The sequence below is a fragment of the Triturus cristatus genome, chromosome 1_2 (genome assembly GCF_964204655.1).
Source record: "Triturus cristatus chromosome 1_2, aTriCri1.1, whole genome shotgun sequence".
In the NCBI taxonomy this organism is placed as follows: domain Eukaryota; kingdom Metazoa; phylum Chordata; class Amphibia; order Caudata; family Salamandridae; genus Triturus; species Triturus cristatus.
The window spans coordinates 543765597-543784091 of NC_140580.1; the positions used below are offsets into that span (position 1 = coordinate 543765597).

The 18495-nt window shown below is 41.9% G+C and overlaps 1 protein-coding gene across 2 annotated transcripts in view; it reads right to left on the bottom strand.

Moving 5' to 3' along the window:
- ZDHHC16 (zDHHC palmitoyltransferase 16) overlaps positions 1-18495 on the bottom strand; it is a 212113-nt gene that overhangs the window by 56375 nt on the left and 137243 nt on the right. The window contains exons 6-7 of one of the 2 annotated variants that reach the window (XM_085606384.1): positions 17107-17240; positions 11516-11563 (exon numbers count right to left, since the gene is read on the bottom strand). In XM_085606384.1, the coding sequence (XP_085462510.1) occupies positions 11516-11563; positions 17107-17240 (182 nt within the window). The remainder of the gene's footprint in view (positions 1-11515; positions 11564-17106; positions 17241-18495) is intronic. The other variant, XM_085606385.1, reaches the window with a different exon arrangement.

Genomic DNA, 18495 nt, shown 5'->3' on the forward strand with positions numbered 1-18495 from the left:
GACACACTCAGCCGACATTGCCTTGCAGATCACAAATGGTGGTGACGCAGGATACATTCCAGCAACGGGGGTGGGGGGGTGAATGGGGGGGGGGGGAGCCCTGGCTCAATCTTTTCGCCACCACTGAGAGTGTGCAGAGTCCAAATATTTGCACGTTGGAGTTTCAAATGTGAATCTCTGTTAGAGCTGCCTTTCAATTGTTGTGGAACTTGGGACTTCTGTAGGCCTTCTAGCCTATAACTCTCCTGTCCAAATTTCTCAAGAAGATCCGAGCCCCAGTCATCCTCGTGGCTCCAGATTGAGCCAGTATAGTGTGGTACACAGATTGTCTGGCCATGAGCATCAGTCTTTCGATCAAGCTGCCTATTCAGAAGGAACGTCTGGCAAACAAGCAAGGCAGGGTCCTGCACCAGAGCAAGGACTATTTACAACACCATGCTTGAAGATTGAGCTGCAACAGTTAACTGCTTTTGACCTTGGATACCCCCCATTGTAGTGAAAATCATTCTGGCAGCCAGGCATCCCTCCACCAAAACCATATATGTTGGATGCTGGGAGACGTTTGCCATTTGGTGTTTTTCTCAGCACATATAACCATTGCTAGCCCAGTTACCTAACGTTCTCCCCATCTTTAGCCCAGCAAGGCCTTGCTGTGGCTGCAGTTAAAGGTTACTTGTCAGCCTTATCGGCTTTTCTAGGACCACCTGATCAGCCAACTCTTTAGATCAGTTGTTGTGATGCATTTTCTAAAAGGGCAGACCCACATGTTTCTATCAAAATATTTTGTAATGCCAGAGTGGGATCTGAATTTGGTTCTTACATTTCTGATGTGCACCCTATTTGAGCCTATAGCCAGCTGCCCTCTGAGGTTACTAACCCTGATAACTGTGTGCCTCATAGTGATCATGTCAGCTTGTCATGTAAGTGAACTGCAAGCATTCTCTGTCCAGCAACCTTATACTGCCTTCTTTCCGGACAAGCTAGTGCTAAGGACAAGCATTCTTCGCAAACCTGATGATGCCTTTCCACATCAGGCAGTCTATCAGACAGCCAGAGTGGTTTGCTCCACCTCGTCCCTCTAAAGGAGAAAAAAAGACTCCATCTGTTGGACCCAAAGAGAGCGTTGAGCTTCGACAGCAGTTGCACTAAGGACCATCGGGTTGACTGTCAGCTTTTTGTGAGGTTCTCTGAGACAAAAAAGGGGAAAAAAGCAGCACAGAAAAGGATCATATCTAGATGGAATGTGCTTTGCATTAAGATCTGCTGTGGATTGGCCATGAAACAGCCTCTGGAAGGCCTCTGAGCTCATTTCACCAAACCCAAGGCTGCTACTACCATTCTGGTACATGGAGTGCTGTCTTGGAAACCTGTTAGGCTGTGAGGTGAGCATCAGTTCATACAATCATGAAGCACTACAGCCTGGAAGGCCAAGTTCGGCGGGAGGGGCACTCTGCCCATTCGGTCCTGTAGGACGTTTTCGTCTGAGCCATTCCACAGACCCATCACCTAGGGCATGATTACTTTGGTGGTGGTTTTCCAGGACAGAGCGAACCCAACACGGATCCGCACGAAGCCATCTACCAGCGCACAAAGGGTCTGCTAAGAAAAATCTATGGACCCAGTCTGGAGCCTGGAGATATTCAGAAGTTTAGGAATCTGCAGTTAGATAGAGAATCCACTAGAAATAGCATTAGAGATGGTAAGTAATTTCTTTATTCACACTGTAACCTTTCACAACCTTCTCAGTTTCCTACTGGTTGACGAGATCTTTTACTGGATCGTTTGCAAGGCAAGACCAAGTTACCTACCTGTAACAGTGGTATTCATATACAACTGTGGTCAATAGGGTATGACACAGCGCCTCTGAACTCCAGATCAAGGGCAGTAATATTAAAATGTCTAAGAATACTGTGCAGCATGACAGTTTATTGAACATCTACTCCAAGAAAAAAAAAGCACTGATTTACTGGCGACCAGGGAAAACTGTTCAAAGAAGGACTCAACCTGTACCACTAAAAAGTAAAAACAAAGCCTTACCCTTGGAACCCAGCAAAAGAGAATAGATAAACAAAAATAAAAACAAAAAAAGGTATGCACAGAAATTAAAGGTGCACTTTCAACGTAGCAAGTCAACCAGTAGCGGTGATATTGAAGATACACCGCCTGATTTAGAGTAGGGCAGTAATGGGACTGCTTTCCAAAAATCTGCAGAGGTCCAGTCTGCTCTCGAGTTCCAAACCCAACAATGCCTCCTGGAGTATGCTTGGATGGCTCAGCCTAATTACCATGAGCCAAGGTTACAATGTGAGTAACTTGGTTATCTAAATGGAGTGACTAGTGCCTACGGCAGAGGTACACCAGTGTAAACAACAGTAACAGGAACGGACACTGCACACTAATCACTGAATGTCCAGGGAAATTTACGCATTGAAAATTCACCAATGAAATGTTGGTTTGTTAATGTTTATTCAGTGATCGAAAACATAACAACCAAGATTTGTTTATTGGCATTTATTTAAATGCACCTTACCTTTCCAAACACCAGGAAAGTAAATGCAGATCGCATGACTGAATACTAGAATCCATAGGACTTTGAGGGCTTCAATGGTTCAATACTAAACAATTGTGATACACCAAACAGAAAACTGATTGCAGGTACAACAATTGGTTCCTGGTGTCCATATAACAAAACATTTTTTTACATTTGAGTTAGGCGGCATGCTGCAAAGAAGTTACTTCAGCTTACTATTCTTATATATTTGCTGAAAACGTAGGTAGTTTTCTTTTTTTTGTTCTGACATTGCTTGCAGCATTCTGTTCCTGAGTCGCTAGGTAGGGATCTGACTCTGGGCTACCCAGACTCTCCAAGACGTTGAAAGAGCACAGTCTTGAAATCAACACTCGTTAAAGTAAAGGCTCTCAACGTTGAAGCTGAGGACAATCTGTGTCTCAGCATCTAAATCCCTGACATTAAACCAGATCTTGACAGAAAAAGGTGTCTTAGCCTTTACCATCTTGACGACTGACAAGAGAATCAGGAATGGTGGTAATGGCACGTGGGCGCTGACAAATCTGTGCAGGTATCCAACTGGGTCCAAGGTGGAAACACTACTCTTGGCACTATCACACAATTGGATCTTGGGTATGACGCACTTCTGTCAGTGCGCTTTGAAAAAAGCCCAGTTTTGAGCACTGGCAAAAAGCCACCCTGTTTGCCTTAAGGTAACAGTGTGTAATATTCCTCTAACAAGCTTGCTGGCTTCCCGATCCCATTTTTTCCCCGTTTTCTTCTCTTTCAATAAGAAATTAAAAAGTACTCTGAAGCAAGATGATTGTTCGAGTTAATTTCAATTTGGAGTGGACCTACATGAAGAAATTTTTTTGCCTTTCGATATGTACATTTGTTTAAAAAATGTCTACATATTTTCTTTTAAGAAGCAGAAAGTAGTATCAATATTCCTCTATTAGGCAGATACATTCGATGTTTATGAATAATGATGATTATCCCATGATTGAGAATGTACCTAAAAAGGATAATATAGTAATTAAAACAGACCATTTAAGAAAAGTTTATTCAGACCCTAAAAACAGCGCCAACAGATGTAATCCTTGCTTGTTCGTCCCAACACATTTGAAATGTACGTCTGCATATTGAACATGACAGTATTGTTTCAACTCTCGATATATCTTTCAAATGATGCATGGAATAGTGTATCTCCTAGGATGTCTATCAGTGTACAACAAGACAGACATTCGCAATACCCACAAGTTTATTGGGAATTGCATACCCACTAAATGAAAGACAAACCTCAAATTGAGATATGGATTTAGTTACAACTAAAGAAGCCCCTTGTCTATGAAATTGCTTGCAACTTTTAAGTACATTTAAGTACTGTATTAATCCAGTATTTACCTGTGAATTACAAATACACCAACAGTATATCTAAATAACATCTTAAAGCATACCAGAAAACCACACTGCTTGAAAAGCACTTTAAAGGCTGTAACAACAGAGATTGTATGCAAAGCTAGAAAAAATATATCTTTAAAGGGACAGTCATAGGATTATTAGGGTCCAAAGAACCATGCTAAAATAGGACCGAATATGGATTTGCCAATATCAAAGTGGGTGCAACAGATGCATGGTGTGTAGGTGCTTACATGATTGCCTGTCCCTTCAGAACTCTGGGGCAAATTTTCTCTTGAAATAAACAACTATGGAAGGAAAAAGTGCAAAAGTGGCCAAAACCTAGTTTTGCTGAATGAAAGTTAACAGAAGCTAATCTTTGAAACATTTTAAGAGGCACTTCATCCTGGAGCATTTTTCTCTTCTTCTTTTAACATTGGTGAAAGTTATTAAAAAGGCCTCAAACATTAAACCAGCTTTTGCTGAATAACGTTGCTCATTAGGTTAATAATTTCTACTTAATGTGCTAAAACATTCAATATCCTTTACTTGACTTTACTTTCTCTCATCTTTATCTTCTTAAAAGGATACAGAAATTGGCCGTATGACGATATCAAAAAACCAATATACCTGGTCTACTAAATAAAACCAAGATAGAAACAGGTTTATTTTTGCTAAGGAGGTAAAAATGTTTTTTCTGAAGTCATTTGTAATTGTGCGATTTTGCCTAATTAAAATGCCTGTTAAACGAATATGTTTTGTTAGATCAAACCACACAAATGACTTACTATTGCTTGGGACTCTGGATTTAAACAGTCAATAGTGTTTATTCATAAGTCTAATTTTTTTTTTAAAGTATTTCTATATACTATGTTCAAGCCAATCAATATGTAAGCTTTTAGTAAATACAAGGTATAGTAATAAATGTATCAAAGTGATAGTTTAGTTTTCAGCATCATGTAGAAATAAATGAAAGAATGTGTCCAATGCAACTGGCAAAGGTCAAGATAAATGTAAGCATTAAAATCTACTCCTTTTCGTGTTTCTCAGTGTTTACCCATCAAGGTATGCTACAAAGCGTACCCTGTAGGACATTAGAGGGATTCTAGAAGTACCGTAATGAGGAGGCCAAACAAGGATGAAATACATTTGTTTACATTCAGGGATGTATTGGTGTAATGGTTGGGACTGGATCGCTCTTTTTAGGATGGAGCCAATACAGATTTTAATTGGATGGATGGCTTTATCTACACAAAACACAATGTCCTGGGTTTGTAGCAATTCTTAACCAATATCTAAACAATGTGCAATGGACATCATTGTGGATCTAACTCCATGCAACAACTATAGGTCCATCCTAGTTGTAAGAGACACCATTCAAAAACTGACACATCAAGCAGCTTGTTGCATAGGAACTAAAGGAAAACAATAGGCGGCAATGATCATCAAAATATATTCACTATCTGTAATCCTCTCTCTCGCTCAGCATAGCTAACACGCTCTCACACATTACAACATGTTCATGGGAAGCAGTCAATAATTCATTTGGAATACATCCTTGTTATTTCCTGCAGAGTAGAGGACAATTAGGTTCAATGAATTAAACCATAGAGAAATAGTTTGGATGTTTCAGTGCACACTTCGAAGATATCAAGTTTGGACTTGTACACCAAAATTAAATCCATTGCTAGATGTCACTTGTCTTGTAAGCAATATTAGTCTCTATTTTACCTCACTACTAGTTACTATCCTATCCTAGACCTGTACTTTAAAATCTAATGAGCATTATTAAATCCTGCAGCTAATGTCCATTTGAAAAGCTCCAATCATGTACACTGTGAAAAGCTACACTTGTGTACACTGTTCAGTGTTGGATCATCTTATCTGAGCAACCAACTGTTTTCTTTTTGCACTGAAATATGTTGAGAAAGAGAAAGTATGTGTTTCTGGAAGAACATGATATATCTCTGGGTGCAAAATGTAGTTTTCTCTTCATGAGTTTGGCCACCTTAATGGGTACCAGAGTAATGGACTACATCAACTCCCATCATCCATGGTAATTTCACTGATGGGTTACACCCTTCACTAGTAGAATCTTATTTTCCAATGTAAGATTGTTTAAACAAAATCTGCGAATATGTTTTACTTCCAATCATACAGCTCATAGGTGGTGGTGCCTAAATTCATGCTGCGAGTTTGCATAGATACACACACCTTTTATAAAGTTCCTCACAATCTGGTTGACTGATTGGGCTATGGATCACAGTAATTGTGGTAGACAACACACAAGATACAGTTTTTTCTTTGTTGACCTGGAAATTTCAGTATACCCTCCCTGTGAAGCTGCATAATTTGAAGGATAACACTGTAAAGATTAAAGGGGCAGAAATTAAATTGTAAAAGAACAAAAGAGTGAAATGTATCACACAGACTGAGCCATTTAACAGATGGAGTATGATGAGATGCTTCAAGTCAAAAGGGGTATGGGAAGAGGCAGCCATAAAGTCACATAAAAGAATGCACCCATTAGATGGCTATTGTGAACACCTGCACTTGCCACACGTCCAAACATGATCGAAGAGTGATTAAAAAGGTCTCCCACAGGCTTCAAAACTTTTTTGTCTGCATGGTTTGGGAACAGGAAACCGCACAGCAGTAAAAGGTGGCATTAGCTTTTCTAGGCCAACCCTTTGGTTGCACAAGACAAGCAGTGTGAAATCATCTGTGGAGGCTCATTATATGAAAGCTATTGCATTTTTCAACCATGCACACAGAAACACCTTGCAATCCACTTTTTTACTTTCTAAATCCCTTTTGCTGGAGTCAGGTTTTTCCCTCTACAACATTTGCCAACCTAGTTCAACCCTCCGGTCTGTTAGTTTTGTGATATTATCTAGAGACTCTTGGTTTTCCTTGCATGATCCAGATCACACATTTGAAAAGAGGTAAGCTTATCTTTAGGATTATAGACACCATCTTCCCAATTCCAGTCACAGTCCGTTCTAAGACGACCTACAGCTACGCTCTGACTGGTCGCTCACCCGGCAACGAGAAATACGGGGAGATAGCACGACACCCCAAAGGATCAGACCGCACCGCGTCAATAAGGTGCACTTTAAAAGAAATCTACAATAAGAAAAACTAAGCTGTTCATTGAAAATTCAGCTATACCCATGCGGGTTCCTTTGAGTCACTGGACTGGATTCAAGTGAGCTGAGACCCACATGTTCCAATGACATTGTGCAATAATTGAGGTGCATTTTAAAAGAAACCCTTAATAAAGGTGATCGTTGGAAATTCAGCTACATCCATGCGGGTTCCTTTGATTTATTGAATTGGATTTAAGTGAGCGGAGACTCACATATCCTAACTAATTTGTGCAATAATTGAGGACCCTGAAGTTTGAAAGAACAGGGACATTAAGGCACTCTATCAAGAGAATATATATGAAACAGAACATTCCTATGTATCTGTCCTCGTGAGCGTACTACACCCCTTGGGGGTTTTTAATTGTTTAGAAAAATTGGAGAGTTTTTACATTGTGTCCTGATGAAGGTGGGATCCAAATAAGAATTTACCACCGAAACGCGTCGACGCCTGTGCAATTCAGAATTGGTCTAAATTCCAGAAACTGTTTCATGTGTTGATCTATTGCTCTAAAAATAGACCTGTGATACGTATACATTGATTTGTACGGGAATTACACCATTCTGTGATGAATATATTGATTTCACATCACATTTTTGCTCTCTAATCATAGATAATTTTATAATGTATGTTTATGAATTTTATGCTATATGTACATTTTAACTCACTTGTAGGGTCATAGATATGTGGATATATTTTTGTTAATAAATTACAAGATTAATTTTAATCTGATTTAGTCTCTTTTTCTTTGAGTTATATGCGGCCAATTATCTGGGTATTCTGGAACTTAAATTAAGTTTGTGTGAATATTTGGTTTGAATCTGTATAATTGTGACTGAGGGGGTGAAACTTACCCAAGAGAATCTCTACTTTCACACCTTTCTAAGACGACCTACAGCTACGCTCTGATTAAAAAGAGAGGTATGGCAATCTTTGTACTAACATACCTCAAAGATATTGAAGGTATTTTTTTACTCAAGCGATAAAAGTTTGCAAATCATTCATCCACTCTCATATCTAAATCCCTTTCAGGATATTATTGTTCATATCTCTTGTCAAAATTCCCCAGGTGCTAGTGGTGTCACAGCCTGTATGCATCTACAAAACCAACCAGGACCTCGGTTTAGAGGAAATGGCAGATATTGCAAACATATGGTTTCGATTTGGATATGCACCAAAGTCTTTGTACTCTGATGTATAGTCTGCATTTGCGGAACAAAATGGGCCTCAACTGACGAACATGTAGGGGTTTGTTTATTCTACTTTTTCACAGTGACATATATAGAGATCATTGTTCTTGGTGGTGCTGAATTTACACTTTTGTGCAATTTTGGTATTAACTTTGGCCCTCTATGCATTGCTTGCCTATCCGGTGAAGTAACCAACATTTTCTGCTTAAACACATATGAGGCAGAAATACTTTTTAAAAAAAAATTTTTTATCGACATTTCGGTTTAATAACAACGAGTCCATCAAACCAGCCAGATACATATCTAGTAAGCGAATTGCTGTCTCAAATAAGCCCACATTTACACAATGACAATGGCATATCGCAACGCAACCCCCCCCCCCCCCAGCTCACATTTATAACAGAAAAAAACCTCAAATGTCTTACTATGCATACTTGATGTCGGATAGGATACAAACATATACTTTCCAGACATATCTGTCCCTGGGAGGGCCCGTCTCAGGATCCCATTCTGTATTTTGCGACCAGACTAGTGTCCTCTATAAGACATTAATAAAACACATCTACAAACGTGATTACGGTTCTGCCTCTTCCAATGTCTCAACCTCTCCCCGTGCGTCACCTCTCCAGGTCAAAAAGGGGTCCCATATGTTCCGGGGTCTAGAGGCGGGCGGCAGCAGCTCCCAATATGTACTGAGCTGGGTGTGCCCGTAGGTGACGTCCCTAACCCATTCCTTAACAATCGGCACCCTCCGTCTACCCCAATGCACTGCAACTTGGCGCTTTGCGAATAGAAGGAGTAGGGCATGCAGCTTGCGTAACCTGGGTGGCTTGTCCTTAACATACCCCAGCAGACCCAGTATGGGTGTTGGAGTCAGCGCCAAACCAAATATGTTGTTCACTGAGTCGAAGACCTTCACCCAGAAAGCAGCCACCCCTGGGCAGTTCCACGCCACATGCAAAAAGGTAGCCGGTGCAAACCCACATCTCCAGCAGTCATTCTCTGCTCTAAGACCCATGCGATGGAGACCTACCGGAGTTCTGTAATATCTGTGCAGATATTTGAAATGAATTAGGTGTAACTTATAATTCGGGGAGAGCTCCGACAGCTGCCCACAGCAATACTCCCATTGTTCGTCTGATAAGACTGTATCTAGTTCTGCATTCCAATTTTGGAGAGAGTTCGGCGTCACGATCTGAGCGGAGTCTTGCATGCGGGTGTACAAGCGAGTTACCAGTTTCCGCGAGGAGGGGAATTTCAGCAGATTTTCCAGTGTGGTCATTGTCGGCGGTGCCTTTGGGAATTCTGCCCATAGAGAGCGACACGCCGTGCGGATTCTGTGATACAAGAAGCTTTCAGCAAATGGCACCTCCTGATCCTCAGTCTCGACAGGCGGAGGGCGAAACATGTCTCCCGGATAGAGGTCCTCGAACGTCTGGAGCTTCAATTTCGTAGCTAGTGACCTACTTATGCTGTCTTGAATACAGGGTTATCATTTGGTTTTGTAGCAGAGGAACAGAGGGGGCATAAAGCAACAGGAGTTTCGCCCTTTTCCGCAGTTCGTCCCACGCCCAACACAGGGTACCAGCCGAATCTATATCCCCCCAGGGTAGGCGAGGTTTTTGATACAGCACCACCTTAAGCGGGACCGGGGCCATAATGTCCGCCTCTACCGCCACATGCGGCTGAAATGGGGTCGGGTGCACCCAGTAATGCAGGAATTGAGCTTGCGCGCATAGTGCGTAGAGGTGCATATCTGGGGCCCCCAGACCACCCTGCCTCAGCGGAAGAGTGAGAAGATCGCAGGAGGCTCTGACCTGCCCGCCCGCCCATGTCAATGTCTGAAGATGAGACTTAAGTGTGTTCAAGAAGTTCTTTGTGAGCGGGAGCGGTATGTTGACAAACATATACAGGAATTTTGGTAAAATGACCATTTTGGCAAGGACTATTCTGCCTGCCAGAGACAGCGGCAGCTTTGCCCATATTTTCACTTTGTCCTCTAGCCATACCATCAAGCGGCCGTAATTTAAGCGCCATACCTCCTGCGTGTCTCTACTCACCCAGACCCCCAAATATTTAACCTCACCCGCCTCCCAGCGCAAGGGGAACACCGATGTCACCTGGGGGGTGCCATCCGTCAACGGAAAGATCACAGATTTGGCCCAGTTAATGCACACGCCGGAAAGCCGAGGCAGAAAGACTTGGTAAGGATGTTTGCTTTAGGAACGCAGAGGTTTCTACAGCTGCACCGGGATTAAAGTTTACCTGCAAACATCCACTGGTCTGATAAAAAGACCAAGTGTGATTTGCTGAATGAGACTCATTTAAAACACTGCACAATAACAAGCAGCAGCTCTCCTGATAACTTTCAATGCACAAAATATAACTCCTTCTGTTTCTTAATAACATTGTTGCAATTTCAAGTTGACATTTAAACTGTTAAATGGCTTGTCAAGGGAAAATGAAATTCAGTAGTTTCAATGAGCGTCTAATCTCCCAGACCACTAATTTGCTAAATCTTGAGATTTATCTTTTACAACTAGTTTTAACTTTAAATAGTAAAACACATTTCTGTGAGTGAAACACTGCTGCCATGTCACTTCTGGCTGATATTATGGTAGTCAAGTAAGTCTGGCAATTGAGAGGTCTGAATACACTTTGTAGTTTGTGGTTGGTGTTAACCCGCTAAAGGTTACCAGTGGCAGCAGATGAGGCAGCGCAGGATATGATGGAAAGGAGGTTTTACTCTACAATCAGTAAACATGACATGACGGACTGACAGGATGTGGGCTGTGGGCCAGAATGACTATGAAGGAAACAAAATGGCCAGCACACACTGATGACACTTAACACCTGACTAGATCACAGGACTTACAGCAAGGACATGCACGTTTGACAATGGCCGAACTTGAGAAGTTTATGTTTTAGGTTGAATATAAGAGATTTCAAGAGGCAGAAGGTCACCTGAGACAGTATCAAAAGCATTTAAAACAAAGAACATGATACCCCTTTTCATACAAAATTGATTGACACAAGCATTTGTGTTTAATAGTTAACCCACTTCCAATGTGCATGTAATTAGGGGCCTTGACATTAAATACATCTAACCCCTTATACTGTGTCAAGGCAAATATTTTCACAGTGGCTAATAACACTGTTGAAAGAAACAATAATGGTCTTATTCACACCACTACACAACCTTGACCTTAATCGCTGCTTTTGATACTGTCTCAACTAACCGTTCCCTTGAACCCCGGAAAGGATAGCCCACCTGATTAGCCGCAAACTGAAGTCTCTCCTTGTCAAGCATTTTCATTTTCTATTGGAGAGGAATAAAATTACTGCAGTTACCATTCATACAGAGCTGTAGGTGGGCTGGTGGGGGCAAATGGTTCCTGCTCATAAAAACAAATGCACACATGCTGCCTTTCATGCACCCAAATACAACCAGCACATCCAATGAGATGACACAGTCTGCAGACTCCGGTTAAGAGAAATATCAGAGCTGAATGTCAATCAATCAGTTTTTACATAAATGTGTACCAAGCTTAGCCCAGTTAGCGCTAGAAATTAAAAGTCACCTACCACTTTTCACAAGTCGCTAGGATGCTTAGCCCGCCACTCTCTTTTTTGTTATAAATCAAAGGTAATTTTTGGGCTGGTGACAGATAACCAAACATTTCCTCATTAAAAACATAGCCAGATAATTGACATTTTGCAAACACTGTAGTGCAAGCAGAAAAAAATAGGTTGCAATTGATGCAACCATTTGCAGAGCAGGTTAGAAAGCATATAGCTGGAAAACATTCAATTTGCTTTACAAGTTCCTTCTTTTTTGTAATGTAGAGTGAATGTAATCCTCAGACACAGCATTTTATTTTTACATGTCTGTAAAGGAGTGCAGAAGTGGTTCCTTTCAATGATCCATCAAAAGGGATGCGGACGAGTGATACTATACAAGTAGTCGTAAGGCTTTATTTTCTAGCTGAAAAACAACCGTAAATGGTCACTGCAATAAATGTATTGTACAGGCGGTTACGGACACAAATACAATATCTGTGGTGTGCAATTGTCCTTACAATTTCTCTGGAAGGACCACTACAGATATTGACACATCCATTTAGTTCTCTTGCATTCTACCGCAATATTTACCTCGCTCGTTTTTAAAGTAAGGCAAAGCATCTCAAATATGGTGGTTTATGCTAAAATGACTTGTGTCATATAAAAAGACTGCATCTAATTGTATCTACCATCAATAGATGGGTATACATGTCGGTAATCACCAAACTAGGCTGTTCTGTAACTAGCATCCAGTATATATGAGTGAGAATCTTTGTCCCAGTCTCGAACTCATGAGACCACATGTTCAATGCAGCAGAATTCGCCAAATCCAATGCACTGTTAGTAAAACACCAGCACAAGTTGCCTATTTTCACAAAATGACTGTAAAAAGGTACAGAATCAACCATTTAGATCTATTGTTGGCTGCTAACAGTACAAAACAAGTTTAGTGAAAAAAGGAAGAATTGGCTTATTTCTTAGCAGATTTCATTCCGATCTCTAATGTTTCTATAGACCGCAGCAGTTGTCCCTTGCTTTTGTATCCAAAGTTTTAGAAACAAGTGTGAGTCTTTTCTCCTCATTGGCCATAGTGGTAAAATACCTTTCTGGTGGATCCTTTTAACAGCAGATTCCTCACCTTTAGAATAAATCTAGGCACCAGACTGGATCCTGGGAACTTCAACCCCAGTGCTCTCGTGTAGAGGCAGGCAGCGTCGTGCTCCTCTGCACTGGCTCCACACTGCCCCGGAAGTGATGGAGTAGAGCAGCACACAAGCGTGACCCCTGCACACTGACATCAGTATCTTTCTTCCTTCCAACATAAAACTAGAGCTCAGCTCCTACCTTTTGTCAGTTTCCAAAACTATTAGATAGTGTGCCCGGGTAGAATGCAACTCCACAAACAGACTTCAAGCTGTGCTGAAACCAGATGTCGGTCATGGACCTGCACAAGGTGTGTCTATGGTGCCCGGGGTTCAGTAACAATCTTAAGTCTTATGATAAGTGTGCCCTCATGCACCAGATGGTGATCCAGGTCCTGGAGGATAAGCTCTACACCATCAAACCCAAGAACGGATTGCACTCGATGCTAAGGTCTTACCCCCAATCCAAGTTACAGATCCAGTTTCTGTCCCAGTTCTGTGGTTGCTTGCATGAACGATTTGCAGACAGTTTGATGTCTGCGGGTAAGCTGAAGTCCAAGCACAAACATAAAAATGCAAAGCCGAACTCAAACTCATCACCTACACTCTATCTTGAAACAAAAAGGCACGAGGGCATCAAGATGAACATTACACACCTTTAAAGTCCAATGTTTCAGAACAGATTACTGATGTGTTTCCAACGTGCAATAAGTTACCCAGTTTTGTCGAAACAGAAGCAGATTATAGCCACAATAGAGGCCATGCTGCAAATTTTTAATGTTTTTACAGCTCGCTGTGGTGCATCTTTGGGCCACCTGAAGCTACAGGCTCCTCAGATACCAGTACACTGGTAAAGTCTTCCACATCAGCTACACAAATTCCCACCACACCAATTTTGATACTGACTCCACTGACACCAATGTCCATGTCAGAGCTAGAACCAACATCATCCCGAAAGATGTTGCTCTACAATATCACAAAAGCAGAGTGTTTTAGTGCCCAAATCTAACCAGACCCCCGCTATCGCAATGAAACTACCAGCAGACGTTCCACACTCGTTGGCTCTAATGTTGACCCTATAAAGAAACAAATAGGGCCCTTCAGGACACTGATAAAGAAGGGGATTAACTACTCCACCCTCAGTATAGCGATGATGGATTACACTTGCATTTACAAAATGTCAGGTGGCTAGACACCTCCCCTGAAATGGAGCTGGATTCTCCATGTGGGTCATTAACAGAGGAAAGTCCCTCATTTGCAGTAGTGGTCCAGAGGGCAGCGGAGGTACTAGATCTGCAGTTGCCTTCCACTGAGACAAAAAACAACATTCTGAAAGAAATGTCATTTTTGTCCTTACTATTATTTCGTGATTTCTTCACTTGTGCTTAGATGTCTACATGGTCCAAGCCTTGTTCTTGCCTGCCAGTCAGCCGGCCAGTAGCTCGGCAACAAACACCTGCGTCTAGTGATCTGGACTTTCTAACCAAGCACCCTACATCTGAGAGTCTTATTAAGCAGGCTTCCACCAGCAAGGTCAAGCCTAACTCCTTCCCAAATAATCATCTAGACTAGGGAATCCAAAATGACTGACGCATTTCATGAAATAATGTTTTCTTTGAAATGTAATCTGATTACCGGGCAATTACACACGCTCTGTGAGACATGAGCAGCAAGACTCTGCCAGCTGTACCAGAACATCTCACAGATTCAATGCCTCAGACAATACAAGGCGGGCAGGATGCAGCAAAATATATAATCCATACATGTCTGGATTCTATCAACTGCAATGGCAGGGCTAATTATTGTCAATTGGTCCTTGAGGGTTCATTCTGACATGGGGTCGAAGATGGGGCAGGGACGACATGAATGGTAGGGTGAAGCGCCTCTGAATGGTCTGTAAGACCGGTTTGTCTCAAGAGAGAGGACTCAGTATCTGCAGTGGTGGCTTTCAGATGCCACTCTCGCTTCCCTATTCAGAGCTCACAGTTGTGACAGATGCTTCATTGCGAGGTTGGGGGAGAGGGGTGTGCACGGGAGATCAGAAGCTTCTGGTCTCAGACGAGAGCAAGCTCCACATCAACCTGATGGATCTTTAGATGATACTACAGTTCATCAACAGGGATGCTGTGCAAATTCTCCTGGACAACCTTACTCCCATATGGTACTGCAACAAGAAAGGCAGAGTGGGGTCCTGGCCCTGTGTCAGAAGGCTCTGAGCCTTTGGAGACAGCTAGAACAACAAAACATGTTTCTGGCTGCCAACCACCACAGAGGGTTCCTATCATCTAGCAGGTCAGGAGTGGAGCTCCCATCCTGCAGTGGTGCAGAGTATCTTTGAACAATGGGGGAAGCCCTGGCTAGATCTATTTAACACCATCAGGAAAGTGCAATATCAGCAATTTTGCAAGCTAGTGTTTCCTCCAGGGCACTCGTCAGACACATTCCGATTGGAATGGAGTGAGGGACACCTGTACACCTTTCCCACTGATGCCTCTTGAGCCTCAGGCTCTGAAGAAGATCACAACAGATTGGGGACTTGTCATCTTGATTGCCCCAGACTGGCCCACTAGAGTGTGGTGCCAAGAGCTTCTAAGCCTGACCATTTGTCCTCCAATTAGGCCTCCTCTTCGGGGCAACCTCCTAGCTCAGAAATAGGGCAGGAGTCTGTCTACGAATTTCCACAATTTACACATCGAGGCATGAAAATTGAACAGTGGGAATTCAATACGATTGAACTGCTGACCGAGGGGTTGATTTTATCCTTTCTTCCAGACTTCATTCCACAAAGTCGAACTATACTGAAACAAATGTATTGCCTGGCATGGCATTCAGACACCAACCAAAATTTTAGATGTTCTTTTGTTTGTTCTCTCCTTATCCCAGCAAGGTTTTGCAGTGGGCACAGTAAAAGGTTACTTATCGGCCTTTTCAACCGCTTTGTGTATACCGTATCAACCATCATTGTTTAAAATCACCAATTGTGATGCTTTTCATTAAAGGGTTGAAACACATGTTTCTTCCCAAAACACTTTTGCTGTCCCAGTGGGACCATAAGATGGTCTTGACACTCCTTATTTGTACACCCTTCGAACCTGTGCACAGCTGCTCCTTAAGGTTATTGATGCTGAAAACAGTCTTCCTTGTCGCGATCACGTTGGCACACCATGTGCACAACCACCCTACATTGTCGAGGACCCAGGTTGCTTTCCTCCCTAAGGTCGTAGCAAACTTCAATGTTGGCCAATCCATAAATTCAAAAATAGAAATGGGGGTCCCCTGCCTGAATTAAGGCTTTCCTTATAACAGTACCCTGTCGGTATTGGAGAAAATGAAAAGCTTCCTTTGCTTTTGTTATACCCTCACCAGTAGTGGCATGCTTCATCATCAGGTCTTATCTGGCCCTTAAAACACAGGCTGGGTTTGACCATATTTTAGGGAGCACTTAGGATATTTTCATTGCCGGGGTACCTAAACAGATAAAAAATATCTCAGACAAGCCTCTTCCCCTTTATTAATGGCGGTTAGGGTATGCGTAAAAAAAATCTCAAAAAGGGGTGGGGGGGTGGTAGTAAGGATATTATGGTGCTCCGACGCTAATAGTTTATCGACCTATGTCAGCCCATATACTAACGCCACTTGGGCCCAGGGCTTTCATCAGGACATCACATACACACTATCCCAGATTTGCAGTCCATTCACTCAGAAGGCATGCAGCACTAGCTTGCATGCAAAGTGAGTTATTACTCTGTTTTCAGTGTCCATAATAGGTCTTGAGTCCCATATTTCAATATAGAATGAAAACACCCTTTAAACCGTAAGAATCTCATCCAGTCTGCACATTTGTTCTACTAGGCATAGTAAAAGAAGCATACATCCAATTGCTGTAAGAAAACTTTTAACTTCTGAATGTTAACTTGCAATGCTTATGTAAAGAAAACAAACTTTGTACATCTTTGTTGTTATCCTATAATCATCCACTTTTCTAAATCAAATGCAGAATTCATGGTGAAATAAGCTCTGCCACTATATGGTTTCTAGAGAGATGAACCAAACCCTTACTCACATGAAGCAAACGCCGGATTATAACACGTTATCAACATCTTTATCTCCTTTTAGGACAGAAGTAATGACTCCTAATGCAAGGCCTAGGTTTTCTCACCTCAATAGCTGCATAAGCCTCTCGAAACATCTCTCGGCTGCTGATGCTGCAGTACACACAGCCCATGGTCATGAAGACACAGAAGGAAAGGAAGTAACGGTGGTTGAAGTGTCCAACACAGTTGTTCAACCAAGCTGTTGCAAAATGTTAAAGGTAGATAACTGTATAGGAAGGCAAACATGTAAAGGCTTTGTAAGGCATTCCAAAAAATGCATGACCTCCTCCTGTGCAGGAATGACTCAATAATTTACAAACAAACTCTATTGCTGGAAAACTACAGCACAAGGTGTTAATGGCACTGGAAAGAAGACAGCTTCATGAATATGGTGCTCACACCGCTTAATCCGCTAGGTGGAATGTTAAACACCAGAATGCACATAAATCTTCACTGCAGTGCAAATCAATACAGGAGCTTGTTTTTACATGTACTTACCAAAATCTAAGGTATCCAACGGTATTGAGTTATGAGTTGCTTTTTGCACTTTATCCTTCTCACACCTTTGTGTTTCCCCCATTCCCTCTTAATAGAATTAATCCCATATCAGGTTTTGGAGTCATTGCTTTATCTGCATTATTACTAAATAGATAATTTTTAATTTTACAGATGTAGAATTTTTACCTTCATCAGCTATCATAGATTCTAGGTTTTTGATTGATATTATAGTTTAAAATAAAAAAAAACAATGCATGTGCACAGAAAGGCAGGCTCGAGGCAGCACCACAGTTGATTTGTAGTATACAAACACAACACATTACACCCATTTTACAGCGTGTGAAAATAAATTTGTGCAGATGCAGCACTTGACATCCAAGGGGACGGGTAGGATTGGTGACTCGGGGGGGGCGCGGGGTGTGGAGCATCAGAGCTCAATCAAAGTGGATTGCTTGAGGGCATTTGGTGGGCCCTCGCCCCTTCTTAAAAGGTAAAGGAACCAGAGGATGGATGATGGGTGGATCTATGGGACTATAAAACGCATTAAGAGGAAACCATTTCCACATAATTATCTCTGTCCATTTTGCAACTTTTATTTTGGGGTGGGCTTGGGGGTTTATCATTTCAATGCCTACAGACCTATAGTTATATACACCCCTTTTTTAAAAGGCAAGTATCAAAACCCTTGTAGGTCTCATCTGGCGTTTCATCCGAATGAGCAGAAACTAACTTCTCAGCATCATGAGCTGAAAGTTTGTACAGATATTAACAGTGCATGCTTCAATCCATTGCAAGAAGGGGTGTATTTTATACAAGATCCTAGATTTTACACGTTCTATGCGGAAAGGAGGGTCAAGCCAATATTCCAGCATTCAAGTAAATGGGAATAAGATCTTGGATGGGCCACTAGCCAACCTAGTCTCAGTTTAGGTGCTGTTCAAACACAGGTATTTATC